The sequence below is a fragment of the Girardinichthys multiradiatus genome, chromosome 9 (assembly GCF_021462225.1).
Source record: "Girardinichthys multiradiatus isolate DD_20200921_A chromosome 9, DD_fGirMul_XY1, whole genome shotgun sequence".
NCBI classification, from domain to species: Eukaryota; Metazoa; Chordata; class Actinopteri; order Cyprinodontiformes; family Goodeidae; genus Girardinichthys; species Girardinichthys multiradiatus.
In genome coordinates, this window is record NC_061802.1 from 38,707,616 (window position 1) to 38,730,183 (window position 22,568).

General features: G+C 38.9%; 2 protein-coding genes across 4 annotated transcripts in view; both read left to right on the forward strand.

Annotated features, from left to right (window-relative positions):
- Window positions 1-64: 64 nt before the first annotated feature.
- Window positions 65-1,839, forward strand: LOC124874300 (proteasome subunit beta type-11-like). Its single transcript, XM_047375608.1, has one exon. It carries the CDS (start codon window positions 141-143, stop codon window positions 1,317-1,319), a length of 1,179 nt encoding a protein of 392 aa, XP_047231564.1. The 5' UTR covers window positions 65-140; the 3' UTR covers window positions 1,320-1,839.
- A 7,247-nt stretch (window positions 1,840-9,086) lies between these two features.
- LOC124874090 (cadherin-24-like) overlaps window positions 9,087-22,568 on the forward strand; it is a 48,271-nt gene continuing 34,789 nt past the window's right edge. Inside the window, exons 1-4 of one of the 3 annotated variants that reach the window (XM_047375293.1) lie at window positions 9,087-9,146; window positions 9,249-9,327; window positions 9,430-9,620; window positions 17,414-18,135. In XM_047375293.1, coding sequence (XP_047231249.1) covers window positions 17,533-18,135 — 603 coding nt within the window. In that variant the 5' untranslated portion in view covers window positions 9,087-9,146; window positions 9,249-9,327; window positions 9,430-9,620; window positions 17,414-17,532. Of the gene's footprint in view, window positions 9,621-17,413; window positions 18,136-22,568 lie in introns of all 3 variants that reach the window. The other 2 variants (XM_047375294.1, XM_047375295.1) reach the window with 2 other exon arrangements.

Below are 22,568 nucleotides of genomic sequence, written 5' to 3' on the forward strand. Positions count from 1 at the left end.
TATATAAACGATGATTACTGCTAGAATGAACGCAAGCTTTAGATGTACTGTCTCTATTAGACAACTGACCTTCTGCTGAGGGTTTCATAGCTGTAAGGAGTTATTTTAAAAGAATACTTGCAAGGCATTAATTTTATTCAATGGCGTTGCAGGACCTGTGCAATTTTGATGGCATCTTTCATGAAAGTATATCCACGGTAAGAAATGTAATGGCATCTGGAAAAAAGAAAATTATGGAAAAAGAAAACTATGCTGCTGGTGTGGCCTTGAGCAACAGCACAAGTCTGTTCCATTTTTATATACCAGTAGCAGAGTATGTGGATGAAAGCCCGATACAGTTTGGGCAAATCAGCACAACGCAGAGCTTAAGCAGAAACCCATCTCAGGAATTGTTTTTATCACCCTCCTCCTTGCCTGCAAGTTTTCCTTTCGCTGCCTCTCAGTCTGTACCTCTTCCCTTCCCCATGGGCCATGGGACCACCACTCTAGCTTTCATGTTTCAGGGCGGGGTCCTGGCTGCGGCAGACACTCGTTCCAGTTGCTCGGGCCTCGTGGCGTGTCCAGCCTCTCAGAAGATCCTGCCCATTCACAGCCACATGGTGGGCACCACTTCAGGAACCTCCGCTGACTGTGCGCTTTGGAAACGGATTCTCTCGAGAGAGCTACGCCTATACCAGCTTCGCCACGGACGCCGGTTGTCCACCAGTGGGGCGGCCAAGCTGCTGTCGCACATGCTGCACCCTTTTAAGGGGACTGAGCTCTGTGTAGCTGCCACGCTGTGTGGGTGGGATGGAGGAGAGCTGGATGATAGATGTTATGACCACAGAGGCTCAGAGACTGATCACAGTGAAGACAGAGAATCTACAAAGACTCCAAAGGCTAACCTGGAAACAACTGTAAGTGCCCCCAGTGAAAAGGTATCTCTTTCAAAGACTCAAAGCTCTTCTTACATTAAGCAACAGTGTTCCAAAAGAAAAATAAGATTCTCTGGACCCAGTCTGTTTTATGTATGCAGCGACGGCACTCGCCTAGAGGGAACACTTTTTTCTGTGGGCTCAGGATCGCCCTATGCCTACTCCATTTTGGATCAAGGGGTTCGGTGGGGCCTGACGGTGGAGGAGGCCACATCAATAGCTAGAGAAGCTGTGTACAGAGCCACCCACAGGGATGCTTACTCTGGGAACTTTGTGGATGTCTATCACGTTACCTCAAAAGGATGGACTCGTAGGACGCGCGAGGACTTGAAGGAGGAGTATTACAGAGAAAAGGAGAAAAAAAAACTTGAGAGGGAAAGACGAGGCACGACTTTGTTAGAGTAAAGACGAGAAGCAAACAAAAGGAAACGTCAAGAGAAAAGAAAAGCAAACATCGGGGCATATTTTAGGAGAGACAGGGCAGCATCTTTGGAGCAAATACTAAATTAATGAACAAGACAGGCGGTTGCATCCTCCAGGCTATCTCTCAAAAATTGTGGGCATGCGTATCATTCCGTCTAATAAACAGCTGATGTTTTGTTTGGACTGATGATAAAATGTGCTCTAACAGCGTCGAGGCGCTGCTAGCTGCCACTTTGATGTAGATGTTAAAGGATTATAAATAATTTCATCTGGGATAATTACCACCTACCCCTTAATGTATTTTAATCACATAAACAAGTGAGAGAAGCAGACAATGAGTAGTGTGAGGACCTAAAGTTGAGGCTCATGATGTATTGTTGTGTGTGGGGAAACACATTAACTGCAGCAATAAAGGAGCGGCAGCTGAGAACTGATTTGTGCCTACTGTCAGAACACTTCTGAATTTTCTTTGAAGCATCAATAAATTAATGAATAAATGAGATTTGGCTGAACTTGCCTGTTCATTTTGTGTGAAAGCGGTGCTCATAAATACAAGATATTATTCAAATGACAATGACTCTGCAAAAAGACGCTGAAAGGAATGGAGCGGTTAATCCTCAGTGGGAAGCCACACCATCTTGAATTTATTGAGAAAAAAGCACCATAGAAGTTATCACACGGGAGGTGTTTTATAGCACATCGACAAGTGTTGCTTGAAAATGTGTTTTGCCATGAAGATGTGATGAGCTAAATCATAAGTATTGTGATATATTGTGTGGACAGAGATTTAAATGGCTAACATATCCATATGTGTGCAGTCAGCGTATCTATATGCTATTAACAGTGTGAAATAAATCACATGCAAGGATGCCTGACAGCACCATGAGCAGGGATGTGCACTCCAACCAATTTCTGATTGACGGCATCTGTGAGACCTTATCACCCATCTGATCTATGATCACCATCTTTAGAGGACCATTAATGGCAGGATTACTGAGTACATGCAAAAGAAAAGGGAATACAGCGCCTTGCAAAAGCATTCACACTCCTTGAAATTTTTCACTTTTTGTCACATTATAACCACAAACGTCAACTGTTGATAGAGCAACTATTTTTCCTTAGCAGGGCATGGACATTTTTAAATAACTTTAATTTAAGTTATTTAATTAGCACCAATTCACAACAAATCTGTGAACTGGTGCTATCTCAAGGTAATTTATAGGACAAAGTAATTCAGTTAATACATAGAAATTTACGATCAATTTAAATCATTTAGACTGATTCAAATTCATCTACATTTCATTTTGATCATAGTTATAACACAGTGCTGTCAAATTCAGTTTTTAAACCCATGTGTTAAAATGATACATATTTAAGGAAGCCCAGCCAATTGCATTGAGTCATTGACTTTGCAGCAGTATCTCCTCCTGAGCAAGCAAAATCGTTCAGAGCTTAATGAGAAGATGGATGATGTTAAACAGAAGAAAGCCAGTTAGAAGCCTCAAAGAACTTGAGACTGCAGTGGAGGTCCACCTTTCAGCCACAAACATACAGCCACAGTTACAATGGAATGGTTTGGATCAAAGCATAGACACGTGTTAGAAATGTCCATTCAGAGTCCAAACCTACATCCAGTGATGATCTCTGGGAAGAATTGAAAGTTGATGTTCACAGATGCTCTACATCCAGCCAATAATCAGAAAGTACTGATTCAGAGGGCCTAAATATAAAAGCCTCATATTTCAGATTTTTATTTATAAACTTCATAATTATGCTGTATCACCTCAAATCACAGTGAAAATGGTGGTTATAGAAAAGCTCAAATGGGTGTGAATACTTTGTAAGCAACAACAACAAAACAACAAAACAGTTGAGGTTTTTAAGGAAAGACTTGTATAGCGACATCCTTTTAAATTAAACATTTTTGTCTGACAAAGGAAAGCTTAGAATACATGTCGAGTGAGCAGCAGATCTTTCTTTGCTTGCTTGAAAGCTTTTTAGTATTTCAATGGTTTATTCACACAAACCAGCCTACATCTGTTTTCTCACCTGAAGGGACCTCTAAAACCTGACCCCAATAAGCAGAAATCTGTCAATAAAAACTAAGGAAGGAGCTCAGAACATGTCCACTCTCACACCCTCCCTATTACTCTGTAACTTCGCTTTGTGCTTTCTCAGCAGTTCACATTAATAAACCTCTGCACAGTGCACAAGGGATCTGACATGTGCGCTTAGCATTATGCCATCTCTTTGTAACTTTTTTGAGGAACTCTTGCTTCCTAGTCATCACAACGACTCAATCAATCATGACTAATCAAGACCACGTTTTCAGGGTACAGCATTCTCAATCAGTGCAGCTCTGAATCTGTTTCACTGCTACTTTGACTAACTTAAGTCTTCATTTTGTATTTCTTCATGATAAAAATACACAAATACAGGATTTGAACGTAACTTTTTTATATTTGTTTCGAATATCAGCAGTCGTATAGTAGCCACAAGCTGCTAATCAAAATACACTTTAATAACTGAAATCATCTTTGTGACTACCTCTATAAAAGCATAAAACATCCAGGTGCGATTTAACACAATGCCTAGAAGGAAAGGCATCAGCAATTAATTTAGAGAAGTAACTGTTGCTGCCCATCATCTTGGAATGGTTAAAAGGCCATTCTGAAACAATTGGAATCCCATTGTACTACGGTGATATATATATACTGTATATACTGAGTGGACAAATATTTTAATGCAGTACCGATGATCAGAGTACTTAAAATTTTCCTTGTACATAAAAAATACACATTTCCCTAAGATTGTGTTTTCATGTAAACCCAACTTAGTGGAGTGTGAACTCTATTATTTTTCATAGTTTCTGCAGGAGGAGAGATCACAATTCCAGGTTTGAATGCATTTTCCCAGAAGCTCCAACTGATCCTGCCATCATTTACTTTACTGTCGATGCATATTCTACTTTATATAAATATTTGCTTATGATTAGACAGTCAAGGTATCAATTTATTGTTCTTCTGGACTGATTATGAGTAATCTGTGATTTTGCAATGTTAACATGTCCACATTATTCTTTTTCAAAAGTGGTTTCATAATTGCTGTTTTTAGGCCCCAAGGGAAAACACATGACAACATGGATGAGTTTATTATTTGAATCAAATCAGATGCTAAGACAGGCAAAACTTTTTAAAAAAAGATGTGGGTACATTTTTGAGACAGTAGGAGGAGCTTAGTTGATGTGTTGATGAAGTTTTTGTAGATGATTTGGCAGAATTGTCAGAATTTATTTTGTTTGGACACAGCATTGGTGCTGGACCTAATAATGATGTTGAGACTGCCTTTCTAATCTGAATTTTCTCAGTGGACAAGTTAGAAAATTCATTGCAGGCTTTGTTAGAGTCAATTTCAGATGCTACTTGTTGATGTTGCTTTACAAATTGTTGAATCTTGAGGTATACTTATATACCATATTTTCCGCACTATAAGGCGCACTTAAAAACCATTAATTTTCTCAAAAAATGACAGTGCGCCTTGTAATCCGGAGTGCCTTATATATGGATCAATTGGTTAATTGGTTGATCCATACTGGTTGTACACGGCGCTCTGTCAAAATGTTTCAGTACAACTGGTAAACTACAAAGCCGCACCGCTTGCAGCATTATGGCTACCGTAGTCATTGGCATCGCCGAAGTAATAGCGGTAAACACCTGTACTGTGCTTACTCCTAGTCCAACACCACTTGTGTGTGTATAACGACCCCAAAATTGCACCTTTCAAGAGACACGCTTACGATGCTGAGTTCAAACTCATGGCTGTCAGCTACGCAGTCGAACATGGGAATAGAGCAGCAGCGAGAGAATTCAACAGTTAACGCTACTATATTGTGAATGTACACTAACGTTTGATTTAGTGCATCAAACTGTTTCTTTGACGTGTTTACTGAATCAGGGAAAAGTTCCCTTTCACGTTTTAACTAACGTTTGATTTCAACTTCAACTTCATAGACTCCAATGCATTCCTAACGTGTGGTTGGCTCTATTCAATAGATTTCTATGTAGAGGAGACCTTACCATGAGAGTGAATGGAGTTATCAGAACGCTGGTTTGTAGTGTATTAATAAAGTTTGACTGACTGACTTATCTGACTGTTTTGTTGACATTCTCTTTAGCACAGCTCCATCTAGTGGATGCATAACGCAACCCCAGTCAAACGTTTGACTGCAGTAGCTTCTATTCTATGCGCCTTATAATCCGGTGCGCCTTATAGTGCGGAAAATACGGTACATTGTTTTTCAGATAGTTTTTGCATTTTGGCTCCATTTTCTTCATCATTAACAAAGGCATTATATCTGCTGTGCAGTTTTGATAACTTGACAATTTTTAGAACCTGTTAAAGATTAGAGTTTTATGTCTTGTTACTTTATTTGTAGTGTGACTAAATTACCCAAATGAATTATTTAGAAGAATAAAATAGGAGTGGGCACCAGATTTTATTGCTGCAAGAATATGCAGCCAATTGTGTTGACAATCTCCTCCGTCTGTTCCTGAGTCATGGAGATACTGAAGTGTCCACTCCTAAAATAAAATGCAGCATGAAAGCTTGACAAGGGGAATAATTAGAGTCAACCAGATGACACATCTTTTAAGCAAATTTAGAAAGCTGTTTGTTCAATTTTACTCTTAAATGTAGCACTAAGTGCCAATTTTCTGGTGATGCTTGAGAGTCGAAGAAATAAAAGTGCAAGTTTCTAATAATGATATTGTGCAGACCTTCAAAGAAAACATACATTTTGTTGCAAAAGGTACTCTGACATGTTGAGACATGGACTCTTCTAGAACTCACTGAACCTGGGGTGTATAAAGTGCAGCCCGAGGGCCATTTGCTGCCCTCCAAAGAATGTTAGGGCAACATTTATGCAGACAAATAAAATCTTCTTAAAATAAAATAAAATAAAATTAAATTAAATAATCATTTAGTAACCAGGTTTCTGCATTCATCTGAATTTTTTAGTAAATAGAACCACAAACATCCGTCAACCTTTTATCAAAATCAAACCTGGCTGCCCCTGCCCCCTCCCTCATTGATAGTACAGCGAGAGTGGCCCATGCGCCGTTCTTGTTGTTTAGCTAAGACTAAATAAATTATCCTAGCCCAAAAAAGAACCCCCAAAAATAGGAAACTCTCTCTGTCTTACAATAATAAAAACATGACAATATTTATGTTTAGGATCTACAGAGATTTACAGATCTTTTTCCACAAACATCACTATTTTATTTGTTTCAATAAAATCTTTCATGTTTAATTTGATATTAATCAAATAAAATAAAATGAACAATATTTTTATTTAAAGATTTGTATTTTTTTTTTTATCTATTTTTTTGCCCCCATGTGCTTTCAACTTTATGATCTTGGCCTTCATGGCAAAACGTTTGGACACCACTGCTCTGGACTCTTATAGAAGGTGTTCTGTGTTATCTGGCACCAAGTTGTTAGCAAATCTTTTAAGTCCTGTACATGTTGTGAGGTGGTGTTATTTTGGATTGAATTGGTTTGTCCAGCATATCCCACAGAGATGCTTGATTAGAATCAAGTCTGGGAAATCTGGAGGGCAAATCAACACCTCATAGTCATTGTTGCCCTCCTCAAACCATTCCTGAAATTCTTTTACTGAAGGAAAACATTATTATACATTGGCGAAAGAGGCCACAGCATTCAGAGATTACCTTTTCATATAAAGGTGTACACAGTCAACAGCAATGCTTCGGTAGATCATAAGTATGAAAGAAACATATAAAAGGGAAGGACTGACCCAGTGTTTCACAACAGAAGGTTGCCTGGAGCATCACATGGCCTCTGCCAGGTTGCCTATTTCCTATAGTGCATTCTGGTGCCCTGTGTTCGGCAGGTGTTGGGTTTTCTGCCTTTTTGGTCAGGTAAATGACTATACAACGCAGCTCAACAGGCGTCGCAGCTCTAACATCATCAGAGCTTATAAAAACCAGAGAAAACAAACTTTTAACTGCCATTTCCAGCCGTAGTGTCACGAGACTACGTTCGGAGGCACATCTCTAGAGGAATAGAAGCTGGCAATCGGGTTTACTTGTCCTCCACACTGGCCATTCCTGGAAGAGCTTGAAAGCTGGAAATATCTCTGATACAAGAATATCAGAAGATCCATATCCCAATTGAAGACCTTCAGACGCAACCCAGGTGCACGTGAAAACCCACAGAGGTTTTGTTTCCAAGGAGACGAGTTTCCTTCTTGTTCTCCAGTCAACTCCAACAGTTCCTCATGTAATTTCCCTGTTTTGGACAGAGGAGAAATTGACCGATTTGAGTTGATCATGGACACGTGACAACTACAGGTCTCCCCCTGTTTTTTTTTTTAGACCCATGACCCATCCTCAAGCCGGCGAAGAGAAGAAATGGTCGTCAAAGTAATTCTGTTACTTTTATGTTAAATCAGATAGGTGTGTTTAAGAGGTCTGGGCAGGGTGAGGCATAGTTAAGGTGAATTAGGTTTACCACCAGTTAATCCAAAGTATTAACCTGTTGCATGCAACAGTGATTGAAGGGTTTATGCCGCACTGTTTTTGCTGTCTGAATACTATGAACTGAAAAGAGAGGTTGCACTCAAGTTTGGGTGTGTTTGTCCTGCTGATTGCCAATCAGCCAGTCTGCGGTCTGGGCCTCGTGGCTGGGCCATCTCATTGTTCCATCATTTTATTACCCTTGGGGGTTTTTCCACCGAGCTCCCATCTCAGAGTTTTACGACCCTTTGTTCAAGATTTGGGGCTATCAGCTGTCAGTGGCTACGAGGCCAGCTGCTAGATAATTTGCAGCCCTACTATTCTTCCAGCTGATAGGCGCTATCGAGACGCACCCACGGAGGAAGGCTTCACTGCGTAGTGGTCCTGTTCCACTTTCCAAGTTAATCCAAATTTTTAAGTTATTCTCATTTGTCCATAAAACTGCTACGGTTTGATCTTTGGCAGAATTACTCAGTGCGCATATATTATTTATTTTTATTATGTTTAGTTAGTAGTGTACACCTTTTGTTGAATAGTGCATGCTCATTTAGGTGGCAGTTGTTGACCAGAATAGTCGGTTGTAAGAGGGACAAGCGGTTTAATACTTTTCACATTGATAAAGAGAAAAACGTTTGTGTTTATTTTATTTAAGAGTGATAGTGATTGTCTGTCAAAATAAGGTTAGTGTTCTCCACTATTCGGTAAAACGGTTGATAACACAGTGACATTTGCCGTGGTTTTGGTTAATAATGATCAATTATTAATAATAACTAAATAACTGTAGTTATTAAGTACGGTGAGCCCAATAATCACACCACCAGTGTATCTTTGATCTTTCTTAGTAAGAAATGATTTTTGGTTTGAATTTATTTCTTCTAAATTATTATGTTTCATTATAATTTTTGATAAATGTTTATAATCAATAATCATAATCCCTTACGCAGGTAAGTGCTGCCATACAATGCAATTGCCAGTGCTTTCAGCACTAGACAGGCAGCATAGACACTCTGAAGTCTGTCGAAGTGCAATAGACACTTCTGACACCTTTCTATCAAAACCACCACTCACTTTTCCAGCAATTTGAACTACAGAACAGTAGCTCGTCTGATGATCGTACCACGTGTGCACCAATGAGCCTTGCCCTCCTGTGACCCTGTCACGTCTATTCCCTTCTTAAGACCGCTTTTGATACACTGGCGCTGCGCAGGAGCATCACAAGAGCTGTTTTGGAGACGCTTTGACCTAGTTGTCCTTCCATTACAATTTGGACATTGTAAAACTGGCTCAAATCCTTATTCTTGCACATTGTTTCCTGCGTCTTTCACATCAACTTTGAGGAAAATGTAAACATGCTGTATGTCTTATCCACAAACAGGTGCAGTGATGACGCGCTAATTAGTGTTATTCACTTCACGAAAGGAAACCTAAAACAACAGATGATATTACAAAACTGAGTGGGTGACGTGAGACAGTTTATCCTGTCTGTGTTATTCAGTGGCCACATCTATCAAAAATAGAAGGCTTTTAGTGAAACTATGGGTTTTTTTCTGTGATAGTTGCAAAGCGACGGGGAAGAGAGAAGGAGGTAGAAACACAGAGAGAGGGAGCAAGCGGGGAGAGCGTGGGGGAGACTGTGCTAAGTGGACAGACTTCACGGAGTGCTCGCATGAACCTCGGCATCATTTCTCTCCACACTGGACCCATTTCAGCTGCGTTAAACCACAGGAAAACCGCCACGGAACACACGGTAAGCCCTCCCCTACCACAATGAAGCACTTATTTTTAAATCCTCACAGTGAGGTGGCAAGTTTCCAGCAGTCGCTCAACGTTCGCGTATTATATCTGCGGGGCTCCTATGTTTACAAGTGTTTCACTGTCAGTTTGAATTGGAGCACAGATACAGCGTATATATATATATATATATATATATATATATATATATATATATATATATATATATATATATATATATATGGCTCAATGGGGGTTTGTTGGGGGGACGCAAACTATTATTTTGGTTGAAGGAGGTGAGCGCCAAACTCGGACAGACGGTTCTATTTTATTATTCATTCATTTATTTATTTATTGGTCATGTCTGTGTGTATGGAAGTGCGCGCGCTTGGCCGCTATGCACGCGCGGTACTCTCACCTGCCGCGTGCGGAGAGCAGCCGCCGCGTGGACGCCCGCGGTTGGTAGTCGACAGCTGTATTTTTGGGATGTTGCATTCATTATAATAGTTAGCCCAAGTGTGTTTAATCACATTAACATGCATCAAGTAGGTCATTTTCGTGGTTTGCTCAAACAAGACAAGGTCAAGCTCCGGGCTGTTTAGTGTATCTCCAAGCTAATAATGGTTCACAAGCGAGTGTGAGTGAGTGTGTGTGTGTGTGTGTGTGTGTGAGGGGGCCTTGGTGTGAAACCCCGACTAAAGAGAGACTGCAGAAATGTGTTGTCCTGTGTTTTACAATGCGTTGTCAAAGAGCATTTTCCAAAATTTGTCACATGAACGTCTGTGGATTCTGATAGGACTTAATGTGATAGATGCTATTTTAAGCTGATCTAACTGCAAAGCAAGGGGAATCACAAAAATGTTAAACATTTTGTACAATAAAATAAAAATCTGAAACTTGTGGCATGCAGAAGTATTTGTAGAACCATGTGCAATTTGCAGATGTATGTCCTTTGGGGTATGTCTCTTCCGGCTTTGTAAAGAGAGAGTGAAATTTTTGTCCATTCTACTGCAAAGTAGTTCAAGTGCAGTTAGGTTGCATAGAGAGCATCTGTAAACATCATCTTTCAAATTGTAGATCCGGACTTTGACTCGACCATTCTCACACGTGAAGATGTGGCTCGAGTTAGTCGTCTTGCAATCCCAATGTTGTGGGTTTGATTCCAGCTCCCTACTGTCACATGTCAATGTGCCCATGGGCAAGGCACTTAACCTCAAGTTGCACATCAATCTGCGTATCCGTCTATGAGTGTGTGCTGGTTTGTGAGTGTAATTGGGTGAATATAGCTCTAGTTTAAAGTGCTTTGAGTAGTTAGTATGAATGTAAAAGAATCAGAATCAGAATCAGAAAAGCTTTATTGCCAAGTACGTTTTTGGACATACAAGGAATTTGTTTTGGCGTAGTCGGTGCAATACAGTACAAATTAAACAATATAAACATATCTACAATATAATATAAATATATGTGCACAGTTTTAAGTGAGTGAGAGTAAATATAGAGCATATATAAATTCAATCTGTTTCTCTCTGTTTATCTTACCTATTCCATTGTATCTGTGGCTGTGTGTATAGGGTCATTGTCGTGGTCACAAGAGGAACCTCCTTCCTCTAGCAGGTTATTTTCCTGCTGAATAAAAGCATGCCCAGAGAATGATACTTCTACATCATGCTTAACAAAGGTGGGTTAGGCTCACGGACAGGGATAACTTTCCTACACACCTAGTGTTTTGCTTGTAGGTCAGTTTTAGTCTCATAAGAGCGGATCCTCCAAATGTGGCCCCTACACAACTCCTTAGCAAACTGAAATGGGACTGATGGTTTTCTTTCATCAACAGAGTTCTTATTGCCTCTTTCTCCCTAATTTGTCGCTTGTGTTCCTTGTTCCTTATGAGGTTGTTTTTGTTTTACTAATGTTCTCTAACAAACCTCTGAAGTGTTCAGAGATTAGCTGGATTTATACTAAAATTAAATCACAGGCAGTTGGACTATTTACTAATTAGGTAATTCTGAAATCAGTTCATTACACATTAGTATTGCACAGAATTATATTTAAAGGGATCAGACTAAAGGAGAATGAAAACAAATACACATTACATTTTTATATTTTTATTTGTAAAAAAAAAAAAAAAAAAAAAGAGCCATTTATCATTTTCCTTTCACCTCAAGACAATTAACTACTTTGTGTTGCCCTGTTCCATAAAATTCTAATAAAATACATTAAAGTTTGTAGTTGTAATGTGAAAGGATCAAGTGGTATGAATACCTTTGTAAAGCACTATATGTATATCACCCTTTTAGGCGTGGAGGCAGGTTTATTTGACAAATAAAGTACACAGTTGAACACTTGCTCAGCACAATGAGTTTGCTGTTGTATCACTTAAGCTGTCTAAGTGTCAAACCTTGACAATAATGAGGAGACTGATGTGCTGAGTACAGTGTGCCTTTCCTCACCCGTCTGATTTGGATGGACTTAAGAGATTTGCCCGTGTGCACTGAGGAGAGAATAGACTGAGAATGGATGAGAGGACTGAAGGCATTAAGACGAATGGTGAAGGCTGAAAAAAAGTAAGAGATGTGCAAATGGAGCAGAGACTGTCCTGCCCCCCCCCCCACACACACACACAACACACACACACACACACAAACCAACACACACAAACTCCTACCCACCTTCCAGAGTACTTTCTCCACCACTCCCCCCTTTGCTCCCTCTATGCCTCCCATCTCCCATTTCTCCCCTATGTAAAAGGCCTGACATGCACAGGCTATTTTTAATAAAAATGAAATAGCCTTGTTGCAGTGAAGCGACTCAATGCAGAGTGGAAGTGAGACTGAAACAGCGATTTGCAATTTGGAGCTATGTCACCACTCATCATTCCATTCCGAGCCAGCAACAGCAAATTGTCCTCACGCTTTCATCCTCTATCCCTGCCTTATACTAGACACACACACACACATCTCTAAAGACTTCAAACAACATTGAATGACATGTACTGCTGGTAACGTGGGCTTTGGAGCAAAGCTGGCAGAGAGGAACGTACGCCGCGAGCTCAGTGTCTGCTACTGCACAATAGCTGGGGAAGACAAAAGTATTTTGGAAGAGCCACTTCTTGGATATTCAGAGGTTTAAGATGCTGGCAAACAGATGTAGAACATCAGGCATTACATATGGATGGCTTGTGTAATTGGTGGGCATAATGAAATGAGTTGCACAAGAAAGGGAACTGAAATGTGGGTTTCTTGTGAAAATTCAAAGCAAGAAAGGCAGAAATTACTTCATGATCAAATGCCTGCTTGTTTTAAGTGGGTCAGTATCTGGAGAGGAAAAGGAACATTTGTTTAATTTCCATGTGTCCTTCCTTTAGTATGGAGAATATGAGTTTGGATATTCAGGCAGTGTTATGGCTCCCACAAAGCAGTACTATCAAAGGCTGCTATAGGCACACTCAGTCTTTAAGTGAATCAAAGCAAATGCTTATCTGAACTTGAAATACATCAAAGGAGACCAGATGATTTAGGTTTGTCACTATGTGCTGTGTCATGTCTGATATTACTGTAGCTACAGTGCTAAAGAAAAACATTTATCATGTTTCTTCTGTTTTTGCTTTTTTTTGCACACATTGTCAAAAACTATGTATATCAAAGATAACCCGAATGAATCCACAAAGCCTTTTTCAAATGAGTGATCCATTCATGAAGGACATTAAGTTATCAAAACAACCTGGCCCTATGTGAAAAGTACTGCCTCCTCCTTCTTTAAATCATTAATTCACTTTTAAATACCATACTGTCATGAAAGGATCAAAGCGAAATCTTTATAATCAAGAAACTGCTTACATAGAACCTGACAGCATGAAGTAGGTTGAAAGGTTTTGAAATGCAAGATATCATGTCTGATTGAAAGAAATTGAACAAAAAATGAGAAACAAAGATATTTTCAACATTTTGGGACACCATTGAGAGCCATGATCCACAAATACAGGGGTGGATAGAGCAAACAGAAATTGTACTCATGTAGGACTAGTTTTACTACAGTGTATTTGTACCCAAGTAGAAGCAAAAAATGAGTTAAGTAAAAGTAAAAAGGTATTTGGTAAAAGTGCTACTCAAGTACTGAATAACTGATCATAACATCTGATTTAATTTGTGAAAATGGTGGAATCAGACTTACAGAAATAAAACAAGATCAGGAAATATTGGTATTTTTAAAGCGTGCAAGAAAAGAATGGTTGAAAGTAAATCATGGATGAAGAAGAAACAAACCTTTCCAAATCTGTTTTGCATACAACATAAAGCGTTTGAAACCAACAGTTTTATTAGGTAGTGTTATGTATATAATGTCAGAACGCTGAACAGTAGCTCCAGTGACAATATATACCATACAAACAAGAAGTCTCACTTATAAACGGCATGTAAAGTAAAAAATACAGTGCAGTAACACTACTCCTAGAAGTAGTTTTTTTCCATTCAAAATGTTACTCAAGTAAATGTAACAAATTGCTACTAACCTCTGCAGATGGAGAAACAACAGAGTTAAACAGTAGTCACCAATCTAGCAAAAGTATTCCAAGAAGGCACCAATGAGTCATTCAGGAGGTCATAGAAGAACCCAGACCCACATCAATGACAAAAATGAAATCCATGGGAGAGTTTCTAGGCTGCAACTACTGCTGAACAAAAGAGACACACATGCCCATTTCACATTTACCAAAAACATCTTGATAATCCTCAAGACTTTTGGGAAAATATTGTGTGGACTGACAAGACACAAGTGGATCTTTTTAGAAGGTGTGCATCCCATTATACTTGATGGAAACAATTCTAACAAGGTGGAGGTGGTCTCATTATGATTGATGAAACCATGATTCCTGCAGAAAATCCTGAAGGTGATTTTCTTTTTTTTTTTTTTGGGACTTGTAAGTTTTAGCACACTTGGACTGTACAGCAGATATGTAAAAGTAACTGGCCCCACTTGTTGCGGCCATTTCCACTCACATTAAGTAGTACGCTGAAAAATCTCCAAAAGCAACACATCATGTCCTGTTCTTAAGAAATCCAAGACCTGCCATTTTCAGTGGAATACTAATATCATCAAATACTTTGGGGTGAGGTTACGTGAAGACTTAGCTCGTCACATAACCTCATTCCAATCTTTGATTAAAATTACATCGCAACAGCAGCAAACATCAAAACTGATCTAAACCGTTGGTCATTGCTACCCATAATTCTGTAAACCGAATTGACGTCATTAAGATGAAAATACTTGTTTTTTAATCTCTACCTGTAGAAATATCCAATAAACAATTTCTGAATGGACTAGGATGATTTCAAACTTAATAAGGTATAGGAGAAGGCAGATAATCTTTACAACTCCCTAAAGATGAAGGTATGTAGGCTCTGCTATGTTTATAGGATTACTATAAAGCAGCACAACTGTGATGTTTGATTTGTTGGTGTTATTCAAATAATGTAGCAAAGTGGAAAGAGTTGGAAAAACGTTAATTAAATGTACCACTGCAATCCTTATTAGGAGACAAGACCCTTTTTCTAAAATATCTGAAAAATCTGTCCAAGTTGAGGATAGTCCTCTTAAACATTTGGCACAAGACAGCTGCACAAGGTGCAGACGCTGTAAAAGCCAACTAGATAATGGATTTAAACAATGGAAAATTTGAGGTATTGCCTCATACTGAGTAATATCTTCAGAAACAGCCTGAAGAAACATATCCCTTGATAAATCAAGATTTTTTCAGATATCTTCAGGTAAGAGATTTGTTTTAGTAAAAACATTAAACAAATAGACAAGGAACAAATGCCTCTAATTAATATTTTTGTAGAGTTACTCAAAGGTAATGTTAACCAAACATCAATTTCTAAAATATGTTCCTGCTTACAGGCAAGAAAAATATATATATTTTTATGGCACTACAAACAAAATCAGAATGCAATAATCCTGAACATGGGAAATGTTGGAAATAATATGGTTGAGTATCTTCGCATCATTTTCATATATTCTGGGAGTGTTCCAAAATTGATTCATATTGGATAGAGGTTGTGGGGGTAATTTATTGTGCGGAACAAACTTTTTATTTTAAATATGCAACAAAGAAAAATGAAAAATACTGGACAAAAATGAAAGTCATTTATAAACAATGATCTGTGCATTCTCTGAGGACATAATGTGAAATATTAAGATTTGCTTTAAGGACAATTCTGCGTTTCTACATCTTCTAGACTGAAAAGTGGCTTTTTACTTAAGATGTGAATATGATGCTTATTATTTAATCCGCTCATGGTGACTTTGTCTTTTTTTGTGTTTGTTTTGTTAAAATTTTCCTTTGTTTGTTTTATACCTCTTTAAAAGCTATAAAAATAATATTATAAAAAAGAAATTCAGGACCAGATAGAAAGGAAAGTCACTGACATCTATCAGTCTGGAAAGGGTTATAAAGCCATTTCCATTATTTACCAATGGAGAAAACATGGAACAGGGACAAACTATCCTAGGAGACCCCAGCCTACCAAAATTACACCAAGACAATGCAGCACAATGAGCCACAACACTACAAGTCCCCATCAGAATAGCACAATGTAGCTTAATGGAAGTTTTGTTGTTGCCAAGGGATGGACAACCAGTTGGTAGTGATTGTCCCCGGTTTAGAGGGCAATTATTTCTCACAAAGGGCCGGGATGGTTGGTGTAGATTTTTCCTAAATAAATGAAATTATCAATTATCAAACTTTTCATACCATTTGTTAGATGATTTGAAGCATTTAAGTCTGACAGACAGGTAAAAACAGAAGAACTCTGTGAGTAAACACTTTTTCACATCGCTGTAAATTGGTATTAATTTGCATAGAACAACAAAGACATCAGCATGCTGTTGAATTTATAGACAAAAGGAAGACGGTCATACAAAGAAAACTTTGAAAACCATGTGCCTGTGTGTATATATATATATGACTCATATGCTATTTCTCTGTGGAAATGATAATGCATGCTTTCATGTGTGCACAAAGGTGAAAGCAGATGTCAGAATTATTCCATTCATGCTGGGAGAAAGTAAGGCAGAGTGATTGATGCACATGGGACAAAAACTGAAAAAAAAAGAGTGCAGTCATGCAGTTTCAGTTGAGTCTAGTTACTGACACTTTCCACTGCATCAAGTTTCACAGATCAATGGCCACTATCTGACTCATATGCAAATGAAACGGAGATCATTAAACTTTTGGGAAATAAGATCAAGTCATCGATTATATTATTTATGGGCCTAATTAATCTCTGAAGGGGAACTTCTTTCACTATTGGGCTTTGTGGCATGTGGGGGTCCATCTTTAGGGATGGCATCAATCTCCTGCTGTCCAGGCAATTGTGTGTGACAAGGCGCAGTGAAGTACCTGAGCTCCACCTCTTTGCCAGGCCCTTGGGCTCTAAATTAATTGAAAAATTCAAAGCTCACACACTTATCTCTCTCTGAGAATGAGATCAAGAGCCACATCCTCCCGCGACAGCATGAGAGAGAAGGATGCCTCTAACAGGACAAAATACTTTCTTATTGCACCACTCTGTATAAGAAAAGCACCGCTATTTTTATAGCATCTGGCAGAGCTCTCAGATGAACAAACAAAGCTGCTTAACAAACAGCAGAGAAACATTCATGTAGAAATTTGTCTTAAAATACCCCCCTGTGTTAGATAATGAGTAAGATGTCATCTTTTCTGCATCTTTCCTCATCCGTGTGTTTTGAAGCACTTGTTAGCCATTTTAATGAATGCAGTACAGATCTCACTAATTATATCTTCTCTCTTAGGTGATCCCAGGCAGCATGTGCACCGCATGGACATCTGTGAGAAAAATATTCCAGATGGACGTCCATTCTGAGGAGAGGCAAGGAGAGAAGTCCGAGAGAAGCAACTGTAGTGAACTACCATGATTTATGAACACCTATCGATGGCGGCACACGTTGTGCTTCTTTTCCTTTTCTTTTGTCAGGGGGAAGGGATCGGCATTTCAGAGGCCACTGGCCTTTCAGACGGAGATGAGGACTTGCGAGTGATATCAAGCAAAAAGCTACAAGTGTTACCTCATCTAGAGTCAACAGATGTCCTGTTTGAGCAAATCAAAGAACTAGGAAGGCATAGTCAGGATGCAGAGGCTGACGTAACACCACTGCTAACCCTGGCTTTTCAGCGAAGTGGCAACAACTCAGCCAAGAAAAGGAAAATGCTCAACCACCCTCAACTTAGAACTGAAATCACTGTGAATGGTAACAAAATGAGCAGTTTGACTAATGGGGAGGATGGAGGTGTAATTGATGGTCTCACTCTCGTACAATATTCAGAGGAAGAGACGTACTCTGACAAGAGAATCACTGAGGTTCAGCCTGGAAGGACTCGGGGTGACTCTGAAAGGGTCAAAGAGTCTGAAGGTAGTCACTCACTCCGGATCCATCGTCACCGCAGGAGCTGGCTCTGGAACCAGTTCTTTGTGATCGAGGAGTACAGAGGGCCTGAGCCCGTGCTCATTGGGCGGGTAAGCTGTTGTTATAACCAGTCTGCATGCACATTTGAATCTCCTGCATGTATTTGTGTGCAATTATGTTTGTAACTTATTCCTAAGGGCATTACTTTTTTATTTTTTTGCCAACACATTTTGCCATTGATATAACTCATGCACACAATAATTTAATCTAAGCAAACACAATTGTCCGCTGTGCTCGGTAGAGGCATTTGTATGTTTGCATTATCCATGTACTGGAAGTGCTCAACTTTTCACTCAGTTTCACTCAGTGTTCACTCACAATGCATCTTGCACTCAACGTCTCTGCTTTTACGCTTCGAGGTTTGCCCGATGGACTGTGACATTTCCAACCAGAGTGGAAAGGAGAAATTGTATCCCACCATGTAGACTGCTGTGAAGAAGTGTTTCCCTCTACAGATTTCTTTTGTTTTTTGCTTTCTTCTCAGTTTTACGTTTCAGATCATTATGCAAATTCTGATTCTATATAACCTGAGTCAATACAAATAAAGTTTTCAACTGATGATTTCATTCATTCAGGGAAAAAGCTATCCAAACCAATGTGGAAAAGTAGTGGACAGCTTGCCCCTAATGAATAGAACTATGAATTCTTCTTTGTAACAGAAAATCCTGAAATAAAAAGTCCAGCCATGACCTTAAGCTTAAGTTCAGGTATATGGAGTTAAATTTGTCTCCATATTATTCAATCAAACAAAAAACTAATCTCAATCAAAAAAATAATATTCTATCAAAAAAAACTAATCTCAATCAAAAAAAAACTAATCTCAATCAAAAAATATTAAGTTGTGATCAAAACTTTCAGAGTTTTTTCTCACAAAGAGAAAAAAGTTATTTGCAAAACAAACTTTTATTTGTGCATGTCAAAAATCTTTGGTTACAAGTATCGCTTTTTTGGTTTTGACGCTCTCTGTTTTTGGTTGAACTCAAAGAATTTTGAGTTCTGGAAACATGAACATCCCGGGCGGGGCCTAAAGACGAACGATGTAAGATGTTTCCCTATTGGTTAGCGCTGACTAAAGCAGCAGACTGATCCCCCGCATCTCTGAACTTCTGCTCGAACTGCAAGGCTTGCAGCGTTGCTTCAGTGAGGAGACATCAACTGTACAGAAGAAGACTGCGGTTAAGTGAGCCGACAGTCAGAAATACGCGATCACACCAGCCGACACCAGCTCTTCCTTTAAAGATTAGCGTCGCGCATACAAGGCGCATTACGGTAATGGAGCAGAAAGGATCCGATCATGGTCGATTAGATCCTGGGAAGTGGTCTGGACAACTTAAAGTGCAAGAGCATCCAGATCTCCTCTGACCTCTCCTGGACCGGAAACGCCCCTCGCCTGTTGAAGAAGGTACAACAACAGCTCTTCTTCATCTCCTCAGCTGCTTACAGATATCTGCAGGGCCACGGTGGAAAGCACTCTGTGTCTCAGCATGACAGTGTGGTGAGGGAACTGCACAGGAGAGGAAGTATCACGGGTTGTGAGGACAACACACAAGATTATGGGATGCCGTCTGCCCGACATAGATTCTGTTTTATACTACACTTGAGACAAATTTAACTCCATATACCTGCACTTAAGCTTAAGGTTTTGCAAAAGAACAATGATTAAAGTACAACAGCCACTCAACCTCTGAATGACAAAAAAAAAAAAGGTTTTTGAATGGCCTAGTCAATGTCAGGCCTTTAATCTGACTGAGATGCTGGCTGCTCATGCTCAAAAAACCCCAATGTGGCTGAATTAAGTTGATCTGTAAAGAGAAGTGAGACAAAATTCCCCCACAAAGATAAAAAAAAAGGTATTGACAGTAATCACAAACACTTGAAGGCAGTTGTGGTTGTTAAGGGTGGCACAACCAGTTATTAGCTATAGGGGACGGTTACTTTTTTTACTTAGGAGCAGGTTGGTTTGGACAGTTTTTTTCCCTTAATAAATTAAATGTAATTTAAATAAGTTTTCTATTTACTCAGGTTATCTTTGAAATCAAAATTTGTTTGATCTGAAATGTGTGACAAAAAAAATACAAAAACAGTGGCCAAAGTGGCCAAACACTTTTTCTCAGTACTGTTTGTGATTTCTAATCAGCTGTTTTGTCCTCAGCAAGATTGCATTAAAATAAACTTAAACCGCACTTATACATTAAGAAAGAACCCTGAACTATTGCCTAGATGTTGTTAGCTCTGCTTGGCTGAGGTGGTAAAATTGGTTTGCCAACATGGGTGTCATTTAGACAGGGGACCCTGAGAGCACATCTCGACCACTCTCCGAAATGGCCCATTTCGTTTCCATTACCTTTTAAAAGCATAATTTGTTAAAAATGCTCTGAAAAATAGCTTCTGAGGAGAAACTAGGTTTTGAGTGGAAGCGCATCTCCCTTGGGTGTGTGAGAGAGGAGGACCTGCATGCTATCACAGCCACAGTAAAGTACATGCCACAGGCAGCAGGGTATAATGGTCGATGTCACAGAGTCCAAGATAGGTTGCATATTGATGTCAGAAGGCTACAGAGAAAGTTTAGTGTTTATGAATCCCTGCAAAATGTCTTATATCCACCCTTCATCATGAGAGCAGACTAGAGGCTTGTAGCCAGAACTTTCAGAACCGCAGTTAGAAGATGCAAAACAGGAGAATCACACAACTGCTATCAAATACTACAAATTAAATCCTGATTGCATTACAAGTTGCTTTGAACAATTTATTGGTTACCAGTGTAAGCAGATCTGAAGGACAAGGCATTATTATTGACAGCAAAAGTTAATGGTAATTTATTTTTAGGGGGGTAATATTACACCTGGATTAAGAGACAAGTCAACAAGGGGTTTATGAGAATAAGAAGATTTTAGAAATATCCTGGGGAAAGGTAAGAATCCCCATGTTTATGTTTTCACAAACAGAGTAAAGGTTTTAACAAACCCCAAATTGTCTTTTAAAGAAGGTATAATCAACATAAAAAAACTCCTGTTTCTAATGACAATAAATATAGAAACCTCATTTTAAGTTGTTTTTTTCATGTAGTTTCAAAAATATTAAACCTTTTTTTAAAAGAATATTTGTTCAGTGTAGGATTACCAGGTACTCATACTGTATAATAATGTTGCCGAAATAATGAAGGGGTCACAGTATTTACACAAATATGTAAAACCAGAACAATAAAACATGATTTAGTTGCTTTATTTAAAATAGAAAAAATGAAAATAATTTAACATACTGACATATATTGCATATTATGTTCATAATAATAATCTATAACACTTATTAAGTAAACACCCAGTAAGTTTAGTATTGTTCAAGTAAAAATAATTATGTCCATAATTATTCCTTTTGTCAGTCACTTTTCAGAGTAACACTGTGGGTATAACAGGCTTGTATTAGTTCATTAATTGGTTGTGCTATGTGTTCCGGCAGTAAACCAGTTAGCTGCTTAATTAACATTAACTGTAGTTTTAAAACAGAGTGATGGGTGGCGTTCCATTAGTTTCTACACCATGACTGTTTGGAAATATTTTAAACCAGCCAAATTTGACTCTTGGAAAAAGTGCAAAGTGCAAGAGTCTTTCTTCAGCCAGCTAACTGGCATGGGCAACAGGTAGGGGAAGGGGCACTAACATTTAACAGTTAATCCAATGAGTGCCGGCTGATTTTAAATGGCAAAAGGCACATTGTATTGCACTTTATCAAGTCCCCAGAGACTCCAAAGTGCTTTACACTAACTACAATCATTCATTCACCCATTCACACACCAACAGTGGTGAGCTACAATGTAGCCAAAGCTCACCACTGGGGCTGACAGCAGCGAGGCTCCCGTACAATCAGGGCCATGGGGCCCTCTGACCACCATCAACAGGCAATGTGGTGAAGTGTCTTGCCCACGGACACAGCGACTGAGATGGATAAAAAAGGGGTTTGAACTGGCAACCCACTGGTTACAGGACAAACTCCTACAACCTTAGCCACAGTCAACCCTGATTTAGCTGCTGAATTTAGCTATTTAAAATGACTCAAACTGTTAATGTTCATATCTGTAAAAGACCATTGTTACAGTTGGTGTCGTTTTATTCAGTTTATAAATTCCCTGAATCTCACTTCAAAAAATCCCAACTAACCCTTTAAGGCTGTAATTTACCTATTTTCCCTGTACCAATATTTGCACAATAAAAATGAATAAAACATCCCCCCTTTTTAAATAGCTTATCTGAAAATGATAAATTGCACACTGCCAAACAAAACAATGACTTTAATCTAAATTTCTGTTATTTTAATTAACCTTTTTTTGCAGTATTTGCATTATTGCTTTGTCTTTTGAGTTTTATTGTTAAATTTTACCAAATAGAATTTACCGATTAAAATTCAGTTAGCCTCTTAGGAAAATAGCAGAGTGCCATTGAGAGACGATCCAGAGTAAACTGGCCAATTTCAATTACTGCCAGACTGA